This window comes from Zophobas morio, unplaced genomic scaffold (assembly GCF_036711695.1).
Source record: "Zophobas morio isolate AGI-343-1 ecotype UQ-CSIRO unplaced genomic scaffold, CSIRO_AGI_Zmor_V1 ptg000038l, whole genome shotgun sequence".
NCBI lineage: Eukaryota > Metazoa > Arthropoda > Insecta > Coleoptera > Tenebrionidae > Zophobas > Zophobas morio.
The window spans coordinates 3,918,738-3,945,474 of record NW_026972143.1 but is presented as its reverse complement, the minus strand read 5'-3'; the positions used below and the strand labels follow the sequence as shown (position 1 = coordinate 3,945,474).

At 30.9% G+C, this 26,737-nt stretch overlaps 1 protein-coding gene and 1 long non-coding RNA gene across 2 annotated transcripts; one reads left to right on the top strand and one right to left on the bottom strand.

Moving 5' to 3' along the window:
- On the bottom strand, positions 1-26,479 carry LOC135140114 (uncharacterized). Its single transcript, XM_064070528.1, has 4 exons — positions 26,040-26,479; positions 25,586-25,726; positions 24,591-24,757; positions 1-347 (listed from the first exon to the last, which is right to left on the bottom strand). The coding sequence occupies exons 2-4, from the start codon at positions 25,684-25,686 to the stop codon at positions 1-3; spliced, it is 615 nt and encodes a 204-aa protein (XP_063926598.1). The 5' UTR covers positions 25,687-25,726; positions 26,040-26,479.
- LOC135140183 (uncharacterized) lies at positions 9,992-11,592 on the top strand. Its single transcript, XR_010282242.1, has 3 exons — positions 9,992-10,260; positions 11,003-11,292; positions 11,349-11,592. It is a non-coding gene; the product is annotated as an uncharacterized LOC135140183 (long non-coding RNA).
- Positions 26,480-26,737: the final 258 nt, after the last annotated feature.

Sequence of the window (26,737 nt, the reverse complement as noted above, 5' to 3'; positions counted from 1 at the left end):
TTAATATCCAAACGGTATTGTATCAAAATTTTCCAGAATATCTCTCTTGTCATAAACAAAACCAAATTCCTTTGTTTCTATTTTATTTAAAAGTTCTTTAGTTTTAGTATCTCTGGTAATTCGATTATATTGTGTACTGATTTTACTGTCTTTGTGTTCTAAAATATTATTCATGCTATCGGAATTAATCTTTTCGGACGTTTCATATTTTAATGTAAATCCTTTAATTTTGCAAACAACTTTACCTGTATTAGTTTTATAACAATAACTTTTTGAACCTGTTGATACCCAATCAGCAATCCATACGTCCTTACCTAATTCATCGGTCCAATCTCCCAATAGACAACCTGTTTTAACAGTGTTTTTACCATTATCTATATATACAATGCTATCTGTATCATAATATATTACACTTTCTCCTAATATGTCTAACATTTCGTACAATCTTAGTCTAGCATTTGCGGTTGTAAAAGCCGCTATGAATATATTGGTATTGAAATCATTTTCTACATAGCAACCTTTATACTTGTAATCAATTTGTAACATATTTTCGTTTAATTCACTGATATGTATATTATCAAGTCTGTCGTCTAATAAGATCTCATAAAATCTCTTAATATCTGTAACATACTCTGTTGCCCCCATATTTTGTCTTTGACCAAATTTACCCCATAAGGAATTTAAACAGATTTTTGCAACAGCTCTCTTTCCAGGATTATTTTCTATTTTACCCAATTCAATACCTAGATTTTCTTTTACGGTTTTTCTATATTCTTCTTCAGATTCAAAATCATTTCTCCATTCACTTGTCTCTAACTTTATTTTCATAAATGCTTTTACATATCCTTTAAACAAATAACTCGATTTTTGTTCAAAATGCCAAACTTCATCAATAGTTATTATTTTGTATCCTTTTTCAATTGCTTTTCTTACTTCGTTTGTACACCAGGTTCCTCTGATAATTCTTTGAGATTCCGTATGAGTACACTTATCTTTTTGATTATTTAATTTTGCACACAATTGACATAATGGGAATGTTAGTTTTTCATCGCCAGATTTCCTTTTATTTTTAACAGGTAAAATAGGGTGATACAAACCTCTTGGTGGTAAAATTGCACATTTTATTAAACCATACCATTTTGAATTATATGTAGGAGGTTTGAATATTTTAGTAGGATGTCCAACTGGATAATCATCATAACATTGTACTGTTGGATATAAACTACAAATATCTATATATTTCATTTTCTTTCCATTAACTTTTAGTTTTGTAGCATTAGTTCTTCCTCCGAAGAACGCATTTCTAGGATTAAGTTCTTCAATTTCTTTATAATTGCTTTTAATTTGTTTCATTTCTTCTTTATATTCTTTAGATTTAATCCAATTGCATTCCCACATTTCTATTAAATTATAGCCAGCTTTTTTCATTTGCTCGCTTCTTTCTATTGTTTGTTCATAAAGATCTTCCATAGTTGTTTTATTCTTATTATTAATAAAATTTGAACTATAACATTTTGTACAACCATGCCAAAAACAACCGTGATATTGATAGACTGTATTAGATTTTTCATCAAAGCCATCAACTTTTGATCCACATATTCTCACTTCACCATCGTTTAATGCATGTTTTATATTTGGATTATGAAAACTATTCAACCAAGAAATTGATTGTTGAGAATATTGATCTTTTTTTAGATTATCAACAACTGCAATTGTATCTTTCTTAATATATTTTGATCTATATATAGCCATACAAACACCAGCAATTGTAATGTATCTAAAAGGATCTATGTTAGCTATTTCTAGAAATTGTTTTCTTAATTCAAGACATCCTCTTCTTAATATATCCACATCAGAATTACAATAATCATAAAGTTCATTTTTAAAATCAAATAAATAATTTTCTTTTCTTTTTTGTTTATGCCATTCTAAAAACTCTTGCCTATCTTTTATTTTCATAGAATTAACACCATAGTATTTTGTATTTGGTATTTTTCCAATATAGTTCTGATTTTCTGTTGTATTGAAAAAATGTGGAAAATAACCTTTTTTAAGTTCGTTTAGGCCGAATGTTTTGGGGAAGTTTTTTAAAGGTCCTTGAACAAAATTACTACTATCAATAATTCTTAAATTAATTGATTTTATTTCCATTAACATTATTTTAGATCCATTATATATGCAGAAAGGTTTAATACCGTTTTCAACGCAATATTTTAGAATAAAGTAAGAATCATAACCTTTGCCATAATGTGCAATAGCTGTGTATCCTTTATGATCTCTAGAAACTAACCATTTACAGAAATCTTTGTTAGTCTTAAAAGAATCAACATTACCGTAAAAATCGTGAGCTATAACTAAATTAGGTACGTGTTTGCCCGTTTCTTGCATCGCTTCGTAATCAAAGAATAAATATTTTTGTGTGTAAGAGCATTTAGTTGTATTAAATGAACATCCGCAATTAAGACATTGATAACCGTTTTCGTTCTTTGTCTTCGACTCCGGGATCTTTAAATCCCCTCGTGAATCGTCTTTGACTTGTGCTCCGCACCCTTTGGTGAACTCTGGGCTGGCCCTGCCGGTCTTTCTTGGTATTTTAACACAATTTTTACATTCTTTACATTGATAAATGTGATATTTTACTCTTTTGTTCGTTTTATCAGGAAAAGTTACTGTACAACCTTCTCTATCACAATTTTTACAACCTTTTACTTTGTATTCTTTACTACCGTCTTCGGCTTTGCCTCTGGGCTGGCCCTGCCAGTCTTTTATTTTAGTTTGACAGATTCCACCTTTTTGCCGCTTCCATTGCATGTAACATTTATGTTTACGTATTTCAACTTCTTTATAACAATTTCTACATTTTTCCCAGTCACATTTGTGTTCTTTACTACCCTCTTCTATCATTTTATTACCTCTTTCAATAAATTTATTACATTTTTGGACCATTTTCGGTTTTGTACAAATCGGCTTCGCCTTCATGAGTGGATAGAGTCCACGAATTAATCTATTTCCTTCTTCAATCATTTTTTTACCTTCGTCAACCATTTTATCACCTCTTTTGAGTATTTTATTACACTTTAAGCATTTATGAAATCTTTCACAAACTTCAGAATGATTTTCTAAACATTCTTGATTAAAACAGTATCTATTGCATTTTTCGCAATATATTCTTTTAGCACAGTTCAGCAAAGCTTCACGATGAATCAAAGATTCGGAGTCTTCTTTGTGATTAGATTTGAAACACATTATGCATATTTTATCCTTTGTTTTGCATTTATGTTTATCTTTGTTTTGATATGGTTTATCACATTTTTTACAATAATAAGATTGACCATAGAAAGCTGTCATACTACCAATTGTATCAAAATGATTTCCATTTTTATATAAATATATTTTTATATCTTTTTCAGGCCCCGAATATATTATGGAATTAAAGCATTCCGCTGCTACGACTTTTATTTGAATATTTAATACTTTTTCTATACTTGCAATATCATGTAAGGTAAAATACTCTTCATTATATTCTCCAAGCTGATTACATAGCTCTTGAGCTAAAGTTGTTTGTAAATTTCTTCCCATTCTTATATATTTTAATTCATTATCATTATATTCCTTACCGAGTATAATGTTTGTATGATAAGTTAATCCAACAATAACGGCTCTTGGACAACATAATCTATCTATATTTTTTATTTGTGTTATACTTTTCTTTGTTCTTGAGTCTTCTGCTATATTTAACAATCTTTTCGCATTAGTGGCACCTCTAGGCATATTAACTACTTCTACATTAAATGTACAAGTGTATATATCTAAATCTTGATTTGAAGTTAAGATACTTTGAATTTTGTTTAATAAATTATCAATTTCAGAAGTTCTTGATAATCCGGTGGCAATAGGTGTCCAAAGATGGGTGTGGTTAACTACTATATTTAATAAGTCTCCTTCTTTGAATTTTGTTTTCTCTTTTACTATTTCAATCATTTCATTTAAACCCTCTCTAATGACAGTAATTTTTTTCATAATTATGTCAGAAACATCGGACTCTAACGATTCTTCTTCATCTTTCAATAATATAATTTTATAGTAAACTTTATGTGTATTCCATTTTTTGCTGTATTCAGCTTTTGTTTCTATTATTTTAATTTTAGGTTTTTTTGAAAACTCTGTAAAATAATCATCTTCGATTGCAAAAGGTTCCTCACCAATTTTTTGTAATAATTCTGCTTTCTTCATTTTTGAGTAACCTTTGATATTCTTTTCTTTGGCAAGTTTTCTTAGTTCTTTCAACGTTTTATTTTGAGTCGATTTCTCTAATATTTCCTTCAATATTTCTTCTAAACTTGGCCATTCAATTTCATTAAGAAGTGTGTTTAAATTATCATTGTTTACATTATCTGAAATTTGTTTCAATAGATCTATTTTTTTACTATTTCTCTTTATGTTTAAGTTTAGTTTGCTAGCAATTGATTTTAATTTTTTAATACTAACCCTGCTTAATTTTCTATGCCAATCTCCAGCATCCGACTCTTCTTTTAGAATTAGCCGTATAAGAACTGATTTAGTCTTTGAGTTATATTTTGAATAGTTCTTTAAGCCCTGTTTTTTTGCAATAGATTTTAATTTTTTTAAGCTTAGCTTATTTAGTACAGATTCATTATTTGACGGTAGTGGTAAAAACTATTTATCCATCCAAGACGATTTATGAGTTGAAGATGAACTATAGAAGACGATTCTGGTTCGACATCTTTATTAATTTGTTCAATTATTTCACCCACTTTTTTTAAATCCCCTTTAGTATGTTTTACAATTTCCTCAAGACTCATTTTAAGAAGTTGATCTTTCTGCATTTCCATTTATAAGAAAAAAGTTTTTGCAAAATATTTTTTTCAAAACTCTTAAACTTTATCAATGATTATAATATGTTAGTAAGATATGTTTTGGATAGTATTGCTTTCCTACTAATTTACCGCACTTACATAATATTTTTTTACCTCTATATTGTTTATTCCAACATATGTTACACAAAGTTGAATAACCACCTTTGCTTTTTTTATTTGGATAAAAATTGTCCAAATCTTTTTCAGTATTGCAGTTTTTACAAACTTTTTTATCCATTTATTAGAAAGATATTATTTCATAATAAATGACTCATAATACCAAAAGGGAACAGTCAGCTAAACAAAAGATAAACATAATAATTAAAAAAGATTACACATTAACAGAGTCTAGTATTCCGTCAGTGAAGAATTTAAATAATATGCGATCAAGACAATTAGCATTAAATTTTTTAGCACAAAAAGGAGACCCTACTTCTAAAAATATTACCTTAAAAGAGTTTGCTAAACAGAATAAAATTGGTGAAAATACAATTAGGAATCAAATAAAATTTCTCACTGGTGAAACATTAATTAAACATAACAAAAAATCAAACAATATAGAACAATATAACAAAAAACAGAAACAAATTAAATCTAAACACAAATCAAACACATCCCAATCAGATTACAAAGCGTCCCTGAAAGCTGGCAGTACAAAAGAGGCTGAAGAAGAATTTGATAAAAATTTTAATAAGACTATAAATTCCCTATCTAATAAATAATGGCACTAATTGATGTTGCAGACAAAAATCAGGTAAAAATTATTCAAAATAGAATAAAAAAAGACTGCATTGAGTTTAATAATTTATCTGTTGGCAATAAAGTTAAAGCATCTAATCAACTGTATATGGAAAACAGAATTTTAAAAGAATTAGGAAATGCTGCAGTTGAAACAATAGAAAAGATGGACGAAGAAATCGAGCATAAAGAGAACAAAATTAATGTATTGGAACAAGAATTAAAAGATGTAAATAGTTATGATGAAGAAAAAATAAACTCATTACTGAATAAAAATCCTGTTATTAGGTATAACAATAAAGAACGAGCAAAAAGACGTTTAGCAAACACTCTTTCTCTAGTTAATAAATGAATACAGCGAATTTATTAATCAAGGCAAACTTAAAGATTGTTGAATTAACAAAAGAAAAGAAAAAAATTATATTTATTTTTATTTGTATTATTTCAATAATTCTTATAATAATGTTAGTTGCATTTCTGCTTCGTATATACCCTCTTTAATTTTTTCATCATTAAGATCAGAAACAAAATAAATCCAAACATTATATACACGTTTTTCTACAACTGTAAATATTTCTTCTGTCCAATTTGTTTTTAATTTGTTACGATATACGTCAACCATATTTGATAATCTAACTCTATCGCCAACTTCAAATTTTCGTTTTTTATTTGTTAATGTAATCATATATACGGTTTCTAATAAGTGCCTTTCATTTTCTTTATTTACATCTTCTGGTTTCATTTTAATAGTAGTATGATAAGAATTGTTATAAGATTTTATAATTTTTGGAAGTGGCGAAATCCAATCAAAACTGTCGTATAATATTGGCTTGAAATTATTTCCTAAAGTGCGGTTGAATCTTTCAACAAAGAAAGCCTTATTTTTTGTATTTATTTAAAACAACTCTCATATCTTTATTATAAAACTCTTTTCCTTTATCTGCATGTAAATTTTTAGGTGGATTGTGTTTGTCTTTAATTGCTTGTTTTATAATTTTTAAAAATGCATTAGCTACTTCTAACCCTGATTTAGTTTTTAAAGGTTCTACCCATACAAATTTAGAAAATGTATCCTCAGCAACTAGGATATAAATAAATCCCTTGTTGATCTTTTTAAATTTATTAAAATCATTTGTTTTTGATTTCAGGCTTTTTGTTCTTAAAGTATAGCTTGGATCTTCCGATTTTCCTTTTGGTCTATAGAAAACATAAATATCTATTTGCCAAGTATCATCAATACCTCTGTGTTGAAAATACCGTGTTTCATAGTTTTTCCTAGCAGGTTTAAATAATTCAATAATTAAAATATCTTTAGGTGATTTAGAAAAATTATTTTTTACAGATTGACAATTTCTGCAAGTTGATATTCTTCTCCAGCGTTTATATTTTACAATAAATTCCCTTCGGTCATGAGCGCTTCGCGCGAATTCTGGTTCTCCAGTGGATTTAGTTTTCGTTTTGCATATTTTACAATAATCCATTTATTTGATCTTTTTATATGTACTTTTCTTTTTACCACATGCAGGACATAGTGATGAGAAATAATTTTTGCCCTTTTTATGTTCTTTAACAATTATATTTTTGTTAGCTGTGTTTTTTTTTTACATTTAACACAATAAGTATTCATTTATTATACAGAAAACATATTTAGATAATATCTGTAATTTTTCCAGTTAGGGGAGTGTATTTATTATTATTGATAATATGTCTCCAGTTATATTTGTTTTTTGTAATTAAATGGAGACATTAATAAAAGAATTAATAAACATCCTTAATTATTCATTTCCTTATAAGGACTTCGCCTTTGGCTTTGGACTGATTTCATCAGACTTTGTTAATAAAATAATACTAATTTTTCGTAAAATTTCAACTTCTTCATCTTCTGTCAGATTAAGTTCAATTTGTTTACCATTTACTGTACAACAGACAGTAGAGATACCATTTTCATTTAAGTTGATTACTATATTGTTTTCCATTTATATATGTTTTATTTTGTAAATAATTCAGGTGAAGCCCTCATGAGCGTCCACACAGTGGACTAGTGCGTAGCATGCGAAGCGATGGTGCGTAGGTCAAAGACGTTATACAGAAAACTTGACTAGCATATAAAAGAAAATTGGAGTACTTAATTGATAAGGTTTATTATGGTTATAACCACCGAGATTTTCATCCGTGTTTACTTTTTCTTTTTTTATAAAAAAAGATAGAAGATCAGATTCTCTAACAATAAATGGTTTAGAGACATCTATTGTTCCTTTATTATTACTGATATTCAAATCTTTCAAGAGAGCTGTTGAATAGAATTTTATAACTTCTACATTCATTGGTAATCTAAGAAATCGTTCGCCATCAAAAGAAAAGTCAAGCACATTAACAGCCTTTTGTCCATGAACTTCCTTAATAAAAATAATTTTTCCTACAAACTGTAAAAAAGAATAATGTCCATAATTGATTAAGGTATCATCTAGTTGCCCTTTATTGACAACATCATACTTATCAATTGCATTAGCTGTTTTAACTAATCTTCTATTACCAATATCAATATATCTTCTTGTAGCGGTTAGATTCAATGAATCTTTTGTAATCATATTACTGAGTTCCGGTTTGTGACGAGCCGTCACTAAATTCGTTCACGAGAAAATTGTAACTAAAAAGACTAATAACAAACCCTCAAAACATAACGCGAAAATTTGCAAATCTTAATTAATTAACACGCATGTTATAATCGGCATATAGTACCATTCAAATAGATAAACAAAATCAACTATCAATCCCCAAATGTAGGAACAAAATTCGCGTATTCGCAAATTGCGAATAACATTGCGCTTGCCAGACATTGCAAATAACTTGTACAAAATGATACGCCAGAAACATCGCCAATCGCAATTACTTTCATATAAAATTGTATCCAAACTAAAACAGCTGCAAACGAAACCCAGACACATAAACAACCTCAGAAAAAACCGCCCTCTTTAAAAATAGCTACAACAAGCTAACCACATGTAGCGATGACGACATGAAAAGCATGACGCAAGTTGAAAAAACCCGAAAATATACGACACACTAACCAATAAAAAACGTCAGCCGCGGAACCATAATTAAAAGCTAAACCCTATATAACAACGAAATAAAACCTAAAATCCCGTACCGAGTAATACACTAATCATGAAGAAATATAGTCCACTAAAGTCACGGGAGACAAGAATAATGAGTAAAAATCCCTATATAAGCAGTAGCGCCGAAAACGGTTTAGGTAGAAGTTTCCAGTTGCCGCCGAAGGCTCTGTCCAAACCGGTGTCGAGATTTTTTATTAATTTTGCTGAATTTTGAAGAAATCCGAACTTAGAAGAATTTGCTGAGCCCGAGAGGAAGATAGAAAAATTCTCAATGCTACAGCTGTGTAAGTCTACCTTTTAGTCATTCTTAATTTATCTTGCTTTCCGTTTTTTTCGTCATGTGTTCTCTAGTTCGAATCGTACATGTGTAGCGTTTAATTTATGCGTTTTCTCCGTTTCGTTGGGTGTGAACAGTTAGCGCCGGCACCGAAAGTAATCTTTAGTGCTTCCATATGTTCCCGTTTGCAGGTGGCACGTTTAGCCTTGCGTCGGTTCTTGATTATTGGGGAGGATTTTTCGATAATTTACCGTTCGCTTTTATGATAATTATTCCAAATTTCTGTAAATTGCCGATTTAACTCTTTTGCTTGCGACATAAATATTTTATATGCGTTTTTTGGAGAGGATTTTTCTGATTTTTACCATTTGCTTTTATAATAATTATTCCAATATCTCTTTAAATTTGCCGATTTAATTCTTTGCTTGCGACATGAATATTTTATGTGCGTTTTTGGGAAGTTCCCGAATTGAAACCTTTTAATCTAATTTTCTTGCTGTCGATTATTTTATATTGAATTTTTGCCGTTTAAATATGACTCCGTTCTCTGATTATTTTGCTATAGTATTTGGAAACCTCACATTATATTTTATTTTAATCGTCTCATTGTATTTTAGCGCATTTATGATACTAATGTCCCAATGTTTAACTGCATGTATAAATTATGACTGTTTATTTTTACATGTATCTAACTGTCCTGTAACCATCAATTTTTCTCGTGAACAATTGTTGTGCTCGACATATTTAGCTAATCGATGTATGTAAAAACTCATTTATCTCTCTTTTTACATGTTTATATTCATAAGTTGTCGTAGATTTAAGTGCATGATTTTACCCGTTATTTTAGTTGTTCTCATGATTTAATTAATATATATATATATACATGTATGACGGATGATACGAAGCCCGGGCTTTCTACATGCAATACCGATCTATAAGTCGAATATATCGCTTTATTGTAAAATGTTTAGTGGGGGCAACTTGAGAGGGGTAGAAATTATTTACATACACCAAAAGCCTTACTTTGCTGTTTTAACGAAGCCATTGATATACAACATGAAATGCGAAGCCCGGCTGTATAAAATGCAGATATTTCACATGTGAAATGCAACCATGCTGCGTTGCCATTTTGCTATTGTTTCTCAGCCTTCTGATGAGATCATTTTAATTCTTGTGATCGAAGTGCACGTACGAGGTGCTAGCATGGACCACTTTAAGTTTTTGGTTAGTTTGGCTACTCAAAACGAAATTGGTAAGTATCTTGCAATATTTAAGTAGTTGGGATAATAAAAGCAATCTGCATCACATGTTAATGTGTTTTTTTGAGAGAAAATAAAAAATTTAAATTTTTTAGAAAAAAAATCAAAATTATGAAACAACATTTTGCAATTTAATTTGGAATCTGCAAAACCGAATGTTTTGAAATCTTGCAGATGTATTAAAGTTATGATAAGCATGGTAAATTTTTTATCAAAATCTATTTGGTCATCCCCCTAAAAAATTGCTGACGTCACCCCAAAATTTAGCTGAATAAGTCCTATCTAAAATGTATAAAATATGATGAGTCTGTACATGTGATGTACTATTCCATTAATACTTTTTAAATTTCCATATACGGGATGTTTCAAAAAATTTAATGACACTGAGTCAATTTATTTTATTGATTAATTCAGGGACTGCAAAACCAAATGCTTTGAAATCTTGCAGACATTTTGAAGTTATTGTAAGCATAGTAAATTGTTAATCCAAGTATATCTATTTGTTCTCCCCAAAAAAATTCTACCTAAAATGTGCGAAATATGATGAGTTTTTACTTGTGATAGTATTACCCTACACCAGTCCAAGTTTATACATACACGTGTCCTTGTAAAAATGTTGATGACGTCATCACAAAATTGTGTAAAACGACTCGAAAATGCTCTATCGGAACAACTTTCGACCAATTTTTTAAACTTATGCTTAAAAAAGTTACTCTAAATACAATTTTTTAACAGGTTACCCCAAGATATTTTTCAAACTGCAAAGGTGGCCAAAGTATTAATGTTGTTAGAAAAAGGCAGAGGAAGACAATTTATAGGAAAAAGCCTCGATGAAATAAAAATAGACAAGGATATGTATTTAAATTCTGATGACGAAGACTCTTTTCGTAATACAGCTAGTTTTGAAAATGTTGAAAGTGAAGAAATTTCACAGTTTGGGCCGGAAAATGCAGAATGCACGGAGAGCACTTCTCAACTTAATGCTGAACCAGGTCCTTCAAGCATGGAAGCTGCAGTTAAAAAAGGTGCCTAATTGTTCAGTTAAGATCCATAATAAGTTGTTACGGAGTATTAATTTTAGGAGGGAAGAAAATAAAACCATGTGGCCGCGTTCGTTGGACAGAAACTGAAAAGACAATTGTTATAAAAAAAACATCAGCATGCTTAGCTAGCAGTTCATCACATTCATATTTTTTTGGTGTGATTTTCTTTTGAATATGCAGTTTGAAGTAATCCGTATATTAAACAAGGATTGGGTGCGCATTAAAACTTTTGTGTACAATGTGTTTAGACAAAAAGTTCTTTAATAAAACCTATTTTCATGATTTTTGTTTCTAATTTGATTTTTGCAACGGGTCAGCGGCTTTAAAATACTTTAATGCCGCTCATGACTGGAGTTAAAATAAAAAACTGGCAAATTATAATTATTATTTATTGAAATGTAAATTGAAAGTACAGTTACTAATATTTGCATTTTGAAAATTACAAGCACTAGAAAAAGCCGAGTCCTATACATCATCAGCTATACTTATAGTCAAACAGTATTGACACAATTCATTGAAAATCCCTGGGAAGGTTCCTCGGAAGGTTTTTATAGCAGACGTACTTGCAATGCTCTTTGTTGATCAAATTTTAGTTGCTATTTCTTTCTTGTTGGCTAAAGAGTCTTCAATATAGCCGTCAGCTACACTGCTGGGCTTCCAACCTCCATGTCTTTTTAAGCATGTAAGATTGGCTCCACTATCCACAAGCAGTGTAGCTGAAGTGCGCCGAAGACAGTGTCCTGTGTACTCTGTAATGCGGTAATCTCAGATAAGATGCAGCATTCTTGGGTACTATGAATACCCATTACAGCACGATGACATTTTCCTTTGCAATATTTTAAGAAAAAACGTCGTTCCGGAATATTTTCTAGTCTCAGCGAAACATATTTTCTACAGATGCTTGTGTAAGGTTCTCCAATTACTGTAAACGATCGTTTCTTATGCGTTTTTGAATCAGGAATGTTGATCAAAAGTAGAGATCCTAGATCCTGGACATCGCTGGTTCCCATTTTTATCATTTCATCACAACGGCAACCAGCCGCTTTTCCAATCATCAAAATTACCTAAACATGAATATTATCTAGTTTACTTATATCGAAATTTCGAAATACTGAAAACTAAACTTTATTGCCAAATATTCGTCATCCGAAGCTTCATTCAAGAACTTTTCAAATTGGTGAACACCTTCGACTTTTTCGGAACATAGCCTTCACTCTGTTTTTTCAGGTACGCACGCAGTTTTAAGTAGGTACTTGCTGATGTATACTCCTTCTTTAATGTTCAACAAAGATCGTATCATTGAGTATTGAGACCATAACGACGAACATTTAATTTTTATAATAATAATAATAATAGTTTATTTACGAGAACCCTCATGATATTACAGAAAAACAAAAATATAAGAATAATACAAAATAACTAAACTAAACTAACTTAAATAAACTTACACTTTTTGTGGAGAGTTCACGAAAATACGGCAATAAAACAATTTCCGAATAATTTTCAGCGTTTTTTTTCTTGCACCATTTAATAAATTTGCTGTATGTGGCTTCATATAATGCACTTGATTTTGTTGGGAGTAAATTGTTTACAGCTTTTGCTGCAGCCTGAACAATTTCAAAAGGTCTGTTTACTTCTTCTGCCATTTTCTAGCCTCTACCTGCTACAAAAATAATGCTGTAATATCTAAAATGATTATAATTATAGAGAAATACTTACCAATATTCGTAAAAACACGTAAGAAATTGCGAAAAATTGGAATCTTTTTTATATTGACAATGATGTTACAGCAAATGGCCACAGCAAACTAACAAATCGCAAGCGTAAACGTAATTTTCAGGGGCAAATTCGGTCTTAAAGCAAATTTGGAGCTCGTTTGGACAAAAAATAGCATATTTTATTCGGAGCTAAACATTTTTTTTTGCTCGTCTGTTATTTCTGAACTCACTACGTTCGTCTGGCAAACCTACAAACTCGCCAGAAAAAATAATGTTTTAGCTCCTCATAAAATAATATACTATTTGTTACTCAGAGAAAACAGCAATTATTATTCGGTCTATGTTTTTTTATTGAGAAACAGTAAAATAAAAAACTACAATCAGTTGGTCTGAATCATTTAAGCGTTTATTTTTACAACTCCAGAGCAACCATTTTAATTCCAAAAATGAAATAATGTGTACCTATAGCTCCCATAGTTCTAAAAAAGCTAGTGTCTTTTTACAAAGAAAAGACAATACAAAAAAACATACTGCATTTGACAAAGCTATTCTAATACAGAATAAATTGACATAACTCTTTTTTGCAATAAAAAACAAATGGATATGGATTTTTTTTGTATTTATCAAAGTAAATGCTAACGTTTTGGAAAGACTAACTTTAAAATTCTAAAAAAAAATGGTTTAATTACTTACAACCACTTTAAAATAGTAAAATTTGTTTTTACTTTGGTTTTGGAAAATGTGGTGAAGGACATAAACTTGTGCTGAAAACAGCTGCTGCAATTGAGAAAAAAAAATGTTTGTACACAACTCTGAAAATGTTGTTTTGAAGCAAAGAAAAGAAATATTTCAGTTTTAAAAACAGCTGCCCTATTGATAAAAGAATTGTTTCAGTAGTATAAAATACTGACGTATTTGTGAAAAAGGTTCTTAAAAGAATTGGTAGTTTTAAAATGTACTGCTAAAGTTTCTAAAAGAATTAACAAAAAGGAATTGCCACAGTTTTACAACTGATAAAATTCGGCAAAGAACTGGCAGTTAAAAAAAATGGTGCAGTACCGAAAAGACCATAAATAATTTATTTATTAAAGAAAATATAACTAATTCAATAGGAATTTTGTTTTTAATCAATGTAGGTAAATAACTTCACTTCATAGGTATTTAGTTAGGTATATGTACAAAGTTCAATATTGGGTACCTAGCGCAACTAAAGTAATTCTTCCCTAAGCGCTCCCAATCAGACATAAACAGTGTTGACAAATTTAGGGCTTTGCATAATTCGCAGCAAATAGTTGGTTCTTATAATCCGCCATGTCCCTGCACTCTGTATATTTTATATACAGAATAAAACTGGGACGCCCCCTACAGAAAGATGGTGTGAACTATACCCCGTGTATTTGCAGATACAAGGCATCATTACTGAGCCCGCATTAATTCTACATTTTTGTTAATACCAACTTAACGGTAAAAACTACGACGATATACGCGTGATTTTTACGAAGCCCACTTCAACTAGGATCTTTCCAGCATATTATATTTTATCAATACCAACCCAACCGCAAGAAATAAATTTTAATACACATGATTTTTACGAAGCCCGGTTTCGGGCTTCGTAAGTCGGTGTCGGGTTTAGTATAAGCTGTGGAATATAGCATTGTGGGCTTCGTAATGGACGATTACATGTCTATATATATATATATATATATATATATAAATGCCCAATCGTAATTTATTCAAATAATTAAGTAATGATTCCATTTAGTAGTTAGTAGTTTATTGTTTTTTTTTTGGTTATTTATCATGCTCGTAATATTAATGTTGTTTAGAAGGTATCGCATTTAATTAAGGATTTACCGAATTAATTTTTAGTGTTTTTGCATGCTGATTTTTCTAGGATTAAGTTTATTAATTAAAAGTGTGGGTTATGTTCATAGAATTTAAGAGTTTTATTAGTGGAAAATAATTGCGTAGCGCTTTAGAAGATAGTTTTACATGTTGTTTTGTTTTTTCGTGTTATGTGTGTGAATTTATTTTATGTATTATTTTCTGGTAATTATTTACACATTTACTCGATTATTCTTTTGACATGCTTATAATGCTTTCTTTTAATATACGTATAAAAATGTTATAAATGTTTAATTATTACTTCTTCCCCCACATGCAGTTTAGCTCTTCCATTTCCAAGGAAATGGGCCTACACCCAAATAAATAATTTTGTTAGTGTCCAAAAGCTCGGCCGCGGTCAAAACTATTTGGGCACGACAGGTTTAACAATTTTTAAAACGCTTTCTGAATCATCTTTTTTTATCATATTATCCATCTCTGGTTTAACAATTTTTAAAACGCTTTCCGCATCATCTTTTTTAATCATATTACTGAGTTCAGGTTTAACAATTTTTAGAATACTTTGAGAATCATCTTTTTTAATCATATCATCGTTGACTTTATCCACAGCAGTATGCAAAGCGTCCATTTCATGGACTAGTGCTTCGCACGCACTATTCCACTTTGTGGACGCTGACGTTAAATATTGTAAATTAACAGCATCGCCAGGATTTTCTGGTTGCTTTACATTAACTAATTTGTGTCCTGCAATATCATAATCACCATTTTCTGTTAAATTAAATCCTATACCAGGTGGCCCTCTTGTTGATTTACCTCCTTTTTTTCTATTTTTTCTAAGAACGTATTCAGGCGAAGCCCTCATGATCGGAGCGTATTCAGATGTCATCGTCTTCGGCTTGGCCTCTGGGCTGGCACTGCCAGTCTTCGACTCTAGATTGGTTTTACCAGTCATTTATGGGCGTAAAATTCTTCCTATATTTCATTTCAGGAGTTTTAAAATCAACAGTTAAGCAATCAAAACTTTTGATGTTATTTTCATAATATTCCCTAAGTTTCTTATCCAATCCCTTTTCTCTAAATATTAAACTTATATCATTTCCATCACAGGATGGAAATATTGAAATATAATTACATTGTAAACGAATTGATTTTGGTACTCTATACCAATCCTGCGTTATATAAATCATTGAAACATTCATTTTTCTTCCGCGTATAGCTAAATCTATCAGTTTCTTTTGATCTTTTTCCGTTACGAAATCATCAACAACAATCAAATTTTGTTTATCTCTATCTAGTTCGTCTACATCGACAATGTCTTCTATATCTGATGAAAAGTACGATTGTCCACGAATTTTTTCATCATCAAATACATTTTGTAATAGTTGATAATACGGTTCTTCTAAATCTTTTGCATACAAGTAAAAAGTATCAAAAAATAAATATTTTAAAAGATTGACAACAGTATTTGTTTTACCAGAACCACTTCGTCCTATAATTATTAATATAAAAGGCCATTTTGGCGCTAATTCATTAATGTTATAATATTCTTTTTCATCTGCTTTAATAAAATGAATAGGTAAAGAATCCATTTATTTATTTAAGACAAATAACTAGTCCGCTTTGTGGACGCTCATCGCTAAACCGCGTTAGCGCTAAAGTTAAAGCGTCGCGCACCAGTGCGAATTTTTTTATTTTATAATATTGTGTAATTTGATAAGATTATATAGCTGATTAGATATTAGAATGCACGAGATCCAAATAGCTCAGTTAGTAAAGGGTTAGACAGAGAATTACAAGGTTTTGGTTCGATCCCCATCGACGCCTTTTTTTTATTGAGAATGCAGTTGTTCTTAAATCTGAACTGGCGAGATCTCGAGTGGCCATAGAGATTGAAGACCCACGAAGATTGACGGGCAACTGAGTGCTGCCAAATATTCTCAAAACATTTCTTGGTTTTGGGACTCTTCCATCTATTCATGACTTACAGTAATATCGAACAAGAATGACCTGTTAATGGATTCATGGTCGTGCCGATGATTCTCCTCGATAGACACATACCTATAAACGGTATAAGCTGTCGTGAAAGAGGAGATGCTGTAAGAATAGATCGGATTGTAGTCGAAATGAAAACGGGGAATGTTTTGCACTTTTTTGGGAGCATAAAAAACAACATCGGGAATATTTTTTTTCACTATATATGTATAAATGACTAGCACTGATAGTAAAACGTCTACAAAGCCTGGCAAAGCGTCCCCAAAGCGGACTAGTGCGCGCGAAGCACTAGTCCATAAAATGGACGCTTCGCATGCTGAAATAATTGACGCTATTTTAAAAAATCGTAAAATAATAAAAAACAGGATCCATTTAAAGCAATTTAAAGAACATTTAACAAAGGAAGAAATTAAAAAACTACAGAAGCCTATAAGTGACAAACTTGATAATATTACTGAATTCGCTTCGCTCATGAGGGCTTCACCCGAATTTACGCAACAAATTCTTATGAGCGAAGCGGATTCAAAAAATGTTTCAAAGAATGCAGAAAGGGGCTCCGCAGGCGAATCGGATCATATATTATCATTACCGAATGCAGGCGAAGCCCTCATGAGCGAAGCGAATTCACCCACTTCCTCAATAAGTTCAGCGAAGCCTCACGAAGAATCAAAGATTCTGAGTTTAGATCCGAATAAAGACTTAAATTTTGATATTATTGAAAAACAATTTAAATTTGAAAAGCCTTCACATTTATTATCGTTAGACATTAGAAATCGAAATGCAAAAATTGATACAACGATACCCGAAATATCAACTAAATTAAAATCATTAAATGCATACATTACAAACGCAAAGAAATCACAAGAACAGGAAAAAATTGATAATTTACAATATGTGTATTCACAGTTGAAAAAATATAAACGTGCTTTAGAAGATCTTCGAAAAATTCCTTTCTATGAAAGACAGCAAACAGGAAGCAGTATTTTTTCAGATCCGAATGAAATGGTAGAACGTCTTGGTCTATTAATTGCGTCAAAAAATGCTGGAAATGATTCAATTGAAGTATATAATGCGTAGAAATACTTGATAAATTGCTTAAAATGAAACTTATAAAAAAGTCAGATCACAAAAGAATGTTTTCAAGTTATTTTTTAAATTAATAAATGAGCCTTATACACATCAGATCTAAAGAAAATGATTTGGAAATAAGTTATTCTGAAAATCCTATTAATTTATCCGGATTAAAAGGCGAAATTGCTTTAAAAACAGCAAGTCTCTGGTATAGTTGGGATAACATTACTGAAGAGTATAAAAATAATGAAATAAAATACAGGTCGTCCCTAAAGGGACTAGTGCCCCGTATGTCTGCCAAAAATAACGAAATCAAGAAAGAAGATGTTAGAAATGAATCTGAGTGGAAAATATTAAAATTACCAAACGGTCTGTACGATGAAAATGAATTAAATAATTATATCCAAGAATATTTTGGAACGTTTGAAACACCCCCTTTTTATTTTGATGTAAATTATGCAACTAATCGTTTTATGCTAATTATACGCGACATAGATTATGAAATTGACTTTTCCCACGGAAAGATACATGAGCTTTTAGGATTTGATAAAAAAATATACAAACAAGGAATAAACTATGCAACAAAAATTGGTAATATCACCAAAGATATTGATCAAATTTTGATTCACTGTTCCTTAATTTCATCTAGTTATCAAAACAATCTTAAAAGTGATGTTATACTTATACGCTTTTACTCCAAATATTTCACCTAGATCTTTAATTAATATTGAGCCAACGCATCCAAAATATTTACCAATTAATCGTACGGATTATATATTTCATATTCGCATTTCTGTTACAAATCAGTTAAATCGATTGATAAATTTTAATGGAGAGTGCTTAAATTTTGTTCTAGACATTCAGTAGTCCCCTTTGGGGACGCCTTGCTGGTCTTTCTTGTAGAATAAATGGTACTTGTCGTTCATAGAAAACAATTATTTCCGAAACAATCACCTAGAGGTGAAGCCGATGTCGAAGGTATATTCGATAATTTATGTGATTTTAATAAAGAAATTGATACATTCTTAATTGCAAATCATCATATGTATATTTTTTATAAGAAATATGTTTGGTTAGTCAATTTAAAAGACATGACTTATGATAAAGAACCGAAATTAATTAAAGATTATTTATATTTTTTGCCAGATGATTTTAAAGAAATTTTACATATTTATCAAAGACCTTCAGGTGATGTTTTAATAGTTGTTGAAAATTTATATTATTTAATTGATTTTCCAAGTTTTAATGTTTTAAAAGTGGATATAATGCTCGATCTATTGAAAATTTAGGAATACCAAAAGGAAAAAGAATTGATGCAATATTTAGAACTTATTCTGGAAAAACATATATATTTTATGATAAAGTCTTGTACATTGAGTTTGATGAGTGTCTGTTTAGATAAAAAAAAAATGGCCTTATTTCAGAATTATTTGCTGGAATACCTCCAAATATAAGCGGATCATTCAGATATAGAAATTTATATTTCTTTAAAGATAAAATGTATTATGAATTTGATGATATTTCGAATACATTAGTTAAATCTGATAAATTTGACTTGACAGTTTTCGGATTTAAATGTGGACTTATCGATCAAATAATAAAACTAATTAATCGTTTGTGATCATTTTCATATGATTTTTTTTTAAATAAATGACTGACTCTGACTCAAGTTATTCAAGTGAAGCCGATGTCGAAGGTATATTCGGTAATTTATGTGATTTTAATAAAGAAAAAAAATTGGGAAAACTTGACTTAATGACGGAAGATGATATGAGAAACAACGGTCATGAAATCGATGATTGGTTTTATGTTTCTGCTAATAAAGAATTATCTGAAGATTTGATTAGAGAATTTAGATTAAAAGTTGATTGGGAATGTGTATCATTCCGTCAAAAATTATCTGAAGAATTTATTAGAGAGTTTCACCATGTACTCGATTGGAGTGCAATATCACAATATCAAAAATTATCTGAAGATTTTATAAAAGATTTTGCCAATAAAGTTGATTGGAGTGCAATATCACAATATCAAAAATTATCTGAAGATTTTATCAGAGAAAACAAACACAAACTAAATTTATTCATTATATTATGCTATCAAAAATTATCACAACATTTTATACAAGAATTACAAAAAGATCTAGACCAACTTATTTCGAGCGAAGGCAAACAACAAATATTTTCAGGTTTTATTACTTTAGGTACACTTTATAATTTAAAGAGATATGAAAAAATATTTAATCAAAAAGTTAGTCACAATGATGAAATAGAAATTAAATTTAATTATCCAATGAAAGAAGGAGTTATTTTTAAATTTAAAAATTGTTTCAAAGATCCTATTAGATATCTCGATCTATTTTACTTTATCCGTAAAGGATATATGAGAATATATAAGGAAGAAGAGGAAAAAGCTACAGAAGTAAAACCTTTTCCTAGTCCTTATCTTAGACCTGAAACAAATGGTCCATATGGTATTTATGCACATGATTGGAAAACTTTATCGATTGAAGGAATTTATAAACATGGAGATGTTTTTACTCTTCTAATGGGATCTTAACTAATTACATCTTAATGTATCATTATTATCTTATTTTATTTATTTTTACATGCTGTAATAACATTCTGACGATTGGACGAAACAGTATTCATATGTGCGCTGAAATAGCCCCCAATAGAAAAACCGAGCAAATTCTTTAAAAAATGTTAATTTTAAAATATATCTTAAAAACGGGAGTCTTCACGATTTTTCTGCTTTTCTGTTAACCCTTGAAAATCGGGGTGTTTTCCTTAAAAAGTAGCTGTGTTCTCAAGGGGCCTTATTAGTACAAAATTCTAAACAGTGTAAAATCTTTGAAATCAAGGTAAAATTCCTAATTTTAAATGTTTTTAAAAGGGAAATTTGTTTGGACCAAACCGTATTCTTGTTTGAAAAAACGGTGTATTTTCCTTGAAATGGTGACTTTTTTGAAAAGGGTACGTTTGGAAAAACCTTTCAAATTCTTTAAAAATTTTAACTTTTCAAAAGTTATCTTGAAAACCAGGCTGAAATCATTAAAAATGTGTTGTGTTCTGAAGGGGCCGTGTTAGTAGTTATTGAAATACTCGATATAAATATTTTGGAATTTTGAATCTTTCGGGCCTGTGATGTTTAATTTTTGAAAGAATTTGAAAGAATCTTGGGGCCTCTTGGTGTCTTGATTTTTACAGATTTTGGAATCTCGGGCATCTCTGGTGTCATACTCTTAATTAAAATAATTTGAAAGAATCTCTAGAGCCTCTTGTGTTTTAATTTTTACAGAATCTGAAAGACACGAGAATCCCTGGTGTCTTGTTTTTGAAAAATTTGAAAAGACTCGAGGACATCTAGAGTTTTAAGTTTGAAATAATTTGAAAGAATCTCGAATGCCTCTTTTGCCTTATTTTTACAAGAATGGGAAAGAATCGCGGGTACCTCTAGTGTCCTGTTTTTGAAAGAATCTGAAAGAATCTCGGAAATGTCAGGAATCATGTTTCTGGTAGAGTTTGAAAGAATCTCGGAAGCTTCAGACGTCTTATTTTTGATACAGTTTGAAAGAATCACGAGGACTCATGGTGTCTTATTTTTGAAAGAATTTGAAAGAATCTCGGGCACTCTTTGTGTCTTATATTTGAAAGAATTTGGAAGAATCTGAAGGGCCCTTTGTACCTTGTTTTTGAATAAATTTGAAAGCATCTGTAGAATCCCTGGTGTTGTGTTTTTGAAAGAACTTGATTTGTAAAAATCTTGAGAAGTTCTTGTATGTTATTTTTGAAAGAATCTGAAAGAATTTCAGATACCATCGGAGTCTTGTTTTTGAAAAAAATTGAAAAGAATCCCGAGAACTTGTGCTTTATTTTTGCCAGAATTTGAAACAATTTCAGAGAGCATTTATGTCTTATTTTTTATACAATTTGAAAGAATCTCGAGGACCTCTGGGATCTTAATTTTGAAATAATTTAAAAGAATCTCGAATGCCTCTTTTGCCTTATTTTTCCAAGAATGGGAAAGAATCGCGGGTACCTTTAGTATCCTGTTTTTGAAAGAATCTGAAAGAATCTCGGAAATGTCAGGAATCATGTTTCTGGTAGAGTTTGAAAGAATCTCGGAAGCTTCAGACGTCTTATTTTTAATACAGTTTGAAAGAATCACGAGGACTCTTGGTGTCTTATTTTTGAAAGAATTTGAAAGAATCTCGGGCACTCTTTGTGTCTTATATTTGAAAGAATTTTGAAGAATCTGAAGGGGTCTTTGTGCCTTATTTTTGAATAAATTTGAAAACATCTGTAGAATCCCTGGTGTTGTGTTTTTGAAAGAACTTGATTTGTAAAAATCTTGAGAAGTTCTTGTATGTTATTTTTGAAAGAATCTGAAAAAATTTCAGATACCACCTGAGTCTTGTTTTTGAAAAAAAGAAAAATGAAAAGAATCGCGAGAACTTGTGCTTTATTTTTGATAGAATCTTGGGCACTCTGTCTTGTATTTGAAAGAATTTTGAAGAAACTCGGAGGCTCCTTTTGTCTTATTTTTTAAAGAATTTAAGAGTATCTTTAGCATTCCTGGTGTGTTTTTGAAAGAACTTGATTTGAAAAAATTCCGACAATTTCTTGTACCTTATTTTTGAAAGAATTGGAAAGAATTTCGGATACAATTGGTGTGTTTTTTTTGGAAAGAATTTGGAGGAGTTTCGGAGGCTTTGGGCGTTTAGGACATTTGGAAGAATCGCGGGGGCCTCTGGTGTATCATCTTTGATAGAATTAGAAAGGATTTCGAGAACTCCTGGCCTTGTGTTTTTGAAAAAATCTCGACAGATCCTTGTGTGTTGTTTTTGAAAGTATTTGAAAGTATCTCGAGCACCCCTGGGATGATATTTTTATAGAATTTGATTTGAAAGAATCTCAAGGACTTTTTGTTTTATTTTGAAAGAATTTGAAAGAATCTCAGCTCCCTCTAGTGTCTTGCTTTTGAAAGAATTTGTGAGAATTGCGGAGACGTCAGAAATAATGTTTTTAATAGAATTTGAAAGAATCTCGGGAGTTTCTAGCGTCTTACCATTGACATAATTCAAAAGGAAGTTGAGGACTTCTAGTGTGTTATTATTTAAAGAATTTGAAAGAATCTCGTGCACCGCTGGAGTCTTGTTTTTTGAAAAAATATAAAAGACTCTCAAGGACCTGTTACTTTTGAGAGAATTTGAAATAATTTGAGACCCTGGGAATCTCGTTGTTTTTTTAATTTGAAAGAATCTTGGGGCTTCTGATATCTTTTCTTTGACAGAATTTGAAGGGATCTCGACGAATTATTGTTTAAAGAATCCTTGTGTGTCATTTTTCAAAGAATTTGAAAGTATCTCGAACACCTCTGGGGTGTTATTTGTGAAAAATTTGATTTGAAAGAACTTCGAGGATATCTTGTGTCTTATTTTTCAAAGGATTTGAATGTATCTCAGAGAGTACCGCTCGAGTTTTGTTTTTGAAAAAAATTACAAAGAATTTTGAGGATTCTTTGTACGTTATTTTTCACATAGTTTGAAAGACTCTCGAGGACCCCTGGTGTTTTGTTTTTGAAAGGATCTCGAAGATCACTGGTGTCTAAATTTTGAGAGAATTTGAACGAACCTCGGGAACCTACCTCTAATGTTTTGTTGTTGCATAAATTTGAAAGAATCTCGAAGACGCCAGGAATTATATTTTTGATAGAATTTGAAAGAATCTTGGGGATCTTTGGTGTCACTCTTTTCATTTTCAAAAAATTTGATAGAATCTCGGGTACCGCTGGGGTCTTGTCTTTCAAAGAATTTAAAAGAATTTTGAGGACTCTTTGTGTCTTATTTTTGACAGAATTTGAAGAAATCTTCAACACCCCTGGTGTTATGTTTGTGAAAAATTTGGAAGGATCTCGAAGACCTGTGGTGTCTAAATTTTGAGAGAATTTGAAAGAATCTTGGAGATGGAATTTTGTTTTTGACAGAATTTGAAAGAATCTCGAGGGCATTTTATTTTTGACAAAATTTGAAAGCGTGTCTACTCGGATACCTGGTGGCTTATTTTTGAAAGAATCTTGGGTGCCACTTGAAAAAATTTGAAAGAATCTCGAGGACCCCTTATGACTTGTATTTGACAGAATTTGATGTGTTTGAGAGAATTTAAAATCACGGGGATTTTTGGTGTCTTACCACATACTACACAGATAAGACAGTGTCTCACCACTAACAAACGAATATAGTCTTTAATTCAAGAGTCCAAATAGTCGATTTCAATTATTTTGCCCTTGAACACAGGAAAATGACGGTTGAGGTAGAAATGACCTTGATTCAGATTGTTGGAATGTGTCAACAGTATCGATTTGGGACATGCTTGGCATGTCTTCAATTTTTGTTAACATAGTGGCTAAATCATCTTCACAATTTGCTGCAGAGCTATGCTGCATATATTTCATTGCAAATAGTTTTTTGAAAGCTCTTTTGAATTGTATTGGCGTGGGATTGTAACAATTACTGTTACTTTTGGATGGAAATATAACAATTTTTATTGTCGTTAAATATAAAAATCATATTTTAAATTTTTGTATCTGTTTTCAATTTTTGTAATAGAAAAAAATGGTATTATAGTGATACTTTATCTACTTAGTACTATTTACCTGTAGAGAATTTTGTAGGTTTGGCGTCAAATTGTAGTCTATTTTTTTGCGGATTTGAAAACATTTTCTCTTCGAAATGAGCGGCACAAATTCTGTAATTTGTATAACTCTTGCTAGGTTTGTTGATTATATCTCCCCTAGTACACAGTAGAGCCCACATTTTAAATCTGGAAAGTATAAAACTTACAGTGTGATGTGTAAAATTAAGACCTGTGTAATGCACTTTAGTAACTACTCAAAAAATATCAGGTAAATAAATACTTTTTGTAGTGCGTATTATTAAAATGTATATTTTAAAATTTTATATTGGTTGTCAAAATACAGTTCTTTATTACATTAAAATGTTGTTGGTAATAATAATTTCATATACTTATCTTAGATCATATAATAAATAGATACCACCATGCCGTGTTCTTTCCCTAGGCGAGCCTGTGACGACATCCTCCTGTCACACATCTCTCTCGTGCATGGAGGAATTACAATGAAGCTATCCTTGCCTGATCACTATTTGAATTTTGCGCGCCTAAATTTTAGGATGTCTGAACTAACTTCGTACGAAAGATGTTGACAGCTTGATTTTATAAATAATTCACAGTAGATAACGAAAGGAATAGTAAATTATTGGGCAGAAATTGTGATCCTTTGTGATTACGTCACTTAAAATAGGATCTTGGTTCTAAATTCTAAAATTGTTTTTTGTACAACAACTCGAAAGAGAGGTTAGAAGAAACATCTGTTAAAAGCGATTTGTTGCGCTGGTGCGGTACAAGGATGGAAGTGAAATAGACATATACAGGTGAAATGCATATAACAAAGATGAAGATGTGGTGATCACACAAGGATAGCATTATACTACTCCCCTGGACGTAGAAAACGACAACAGATAGCTTCATGTCTAGTCACAGCTTTCAGTTTGAGTATTGGTATCTATTTATTATATGATCTAAGATACTTATATGTGTATTGTATAATTTATGTATCCACTGCTTACTTACCTCTCAGGTTCTTTTGGAAATCTAAAAAAGCTGTACTGACAGTTGCTTGAAGTATTTCTGCAGTAGAATGCACTACAGTAGATTGCTTTTTTTCTTTCCATATTGTTGATAACTGATTGGCCACTACACGTGAAAATAGCACTATTCTTTATTAATAACTAAAACAAGTATGCTAGACACTAAATTATAAATTCAAAGGCCAAGAAAATTTGTTTTATCAACTTTGCTTGCAACGTTGTCGAAACATACTAACGTACCGCATGCAAGTTAGTTTTAACAGAGCGTCATAGTTTAAATCAAATGACGGTTGAGGACTCCTCAATTTATGTTGGTAGCATTGTTTGTTTCTAACTAGGAATAAAAGTAACTAGAAAAATGTCATAATATTTTTAACCACGCGTTTTATTTTCGACAAATTGACACTAGAGTTACCAGAATATTACAAACTGCTTACTGTTACGATTATAGTGAAACAAGGATTTTATTGGCATCGACGATTTAAATTTGGCGCTTGCCTTTGGCGGTTGAGGACTCCAGCACAGACTACACAGACAAGACACTGTCCCACCACTAACAAACGAAGATAGTCTTCAATTCAAGAATCCAAACAGTCGATTTCATTTTGCCCTTGAACACAGGAAAATGACGGTTGAGGCACAGCATATCATTCAGTAAGGACAGCTTTTGAAAGGCCCATAAGAAATACACGTAACGGACTAGAACAACAATAATCGACCGTTGGGTAAGGACATGACCTTGAATTTTGGCTAGAAACTGTAGTGGCAAACCTTGTTACTAAATAAAATTTACCACCATGTCAACATTGTGCGTCAAATTTGACATTTTAGATGTTTTGTATTTAATATTGTAACGGTGATTTATTATTTTTACTGAATAGAAAATGCGCGTTCGAACAAATAAATAAAATAAATAATATTGTGGAAACTGTACACAGGGCACAGGGGTGCGGTATGCTGGTATGGACACAGTTACGAGGGCAGCTTTTATATATCGGCCACATGAAGGTAAAATTGAGTTGGTAGAAAATAGTGAAACAAATCGTTTTTCTAGGGCTGCAACATAAAAGGTGAATGCTTCATGTAGCATCTTAAGCGCGCCACTCACGTTTCAACGCCGCAGAACAATTGTGTT

Excerpts from the sequence above, each read along its gene's own strand:
- LOC135140114 (XM_064070528.1), bottom strand. The coding sequence starts at position 25,686 with ATGGAAAGAAAAAAAGCAATCTACTGTAGTGCATTCTACTGCAGAAAT. Across the intron at positions 24,758-25,585 it reads TTTCCAAAAGAACCTGAGAG|ATTTAAAATGTGGGCTCTAC; the intron begins GTAAGTAAGCAG and ends TATACTTTCCAG. Across the intron at positions 348-24,590 it reads ACCTACAAAATTCTCTACAG|GTTGTCTATTGGGAGATTGG; the intron begins GTAAATAGTACT and ends CTGTTAAAACAG.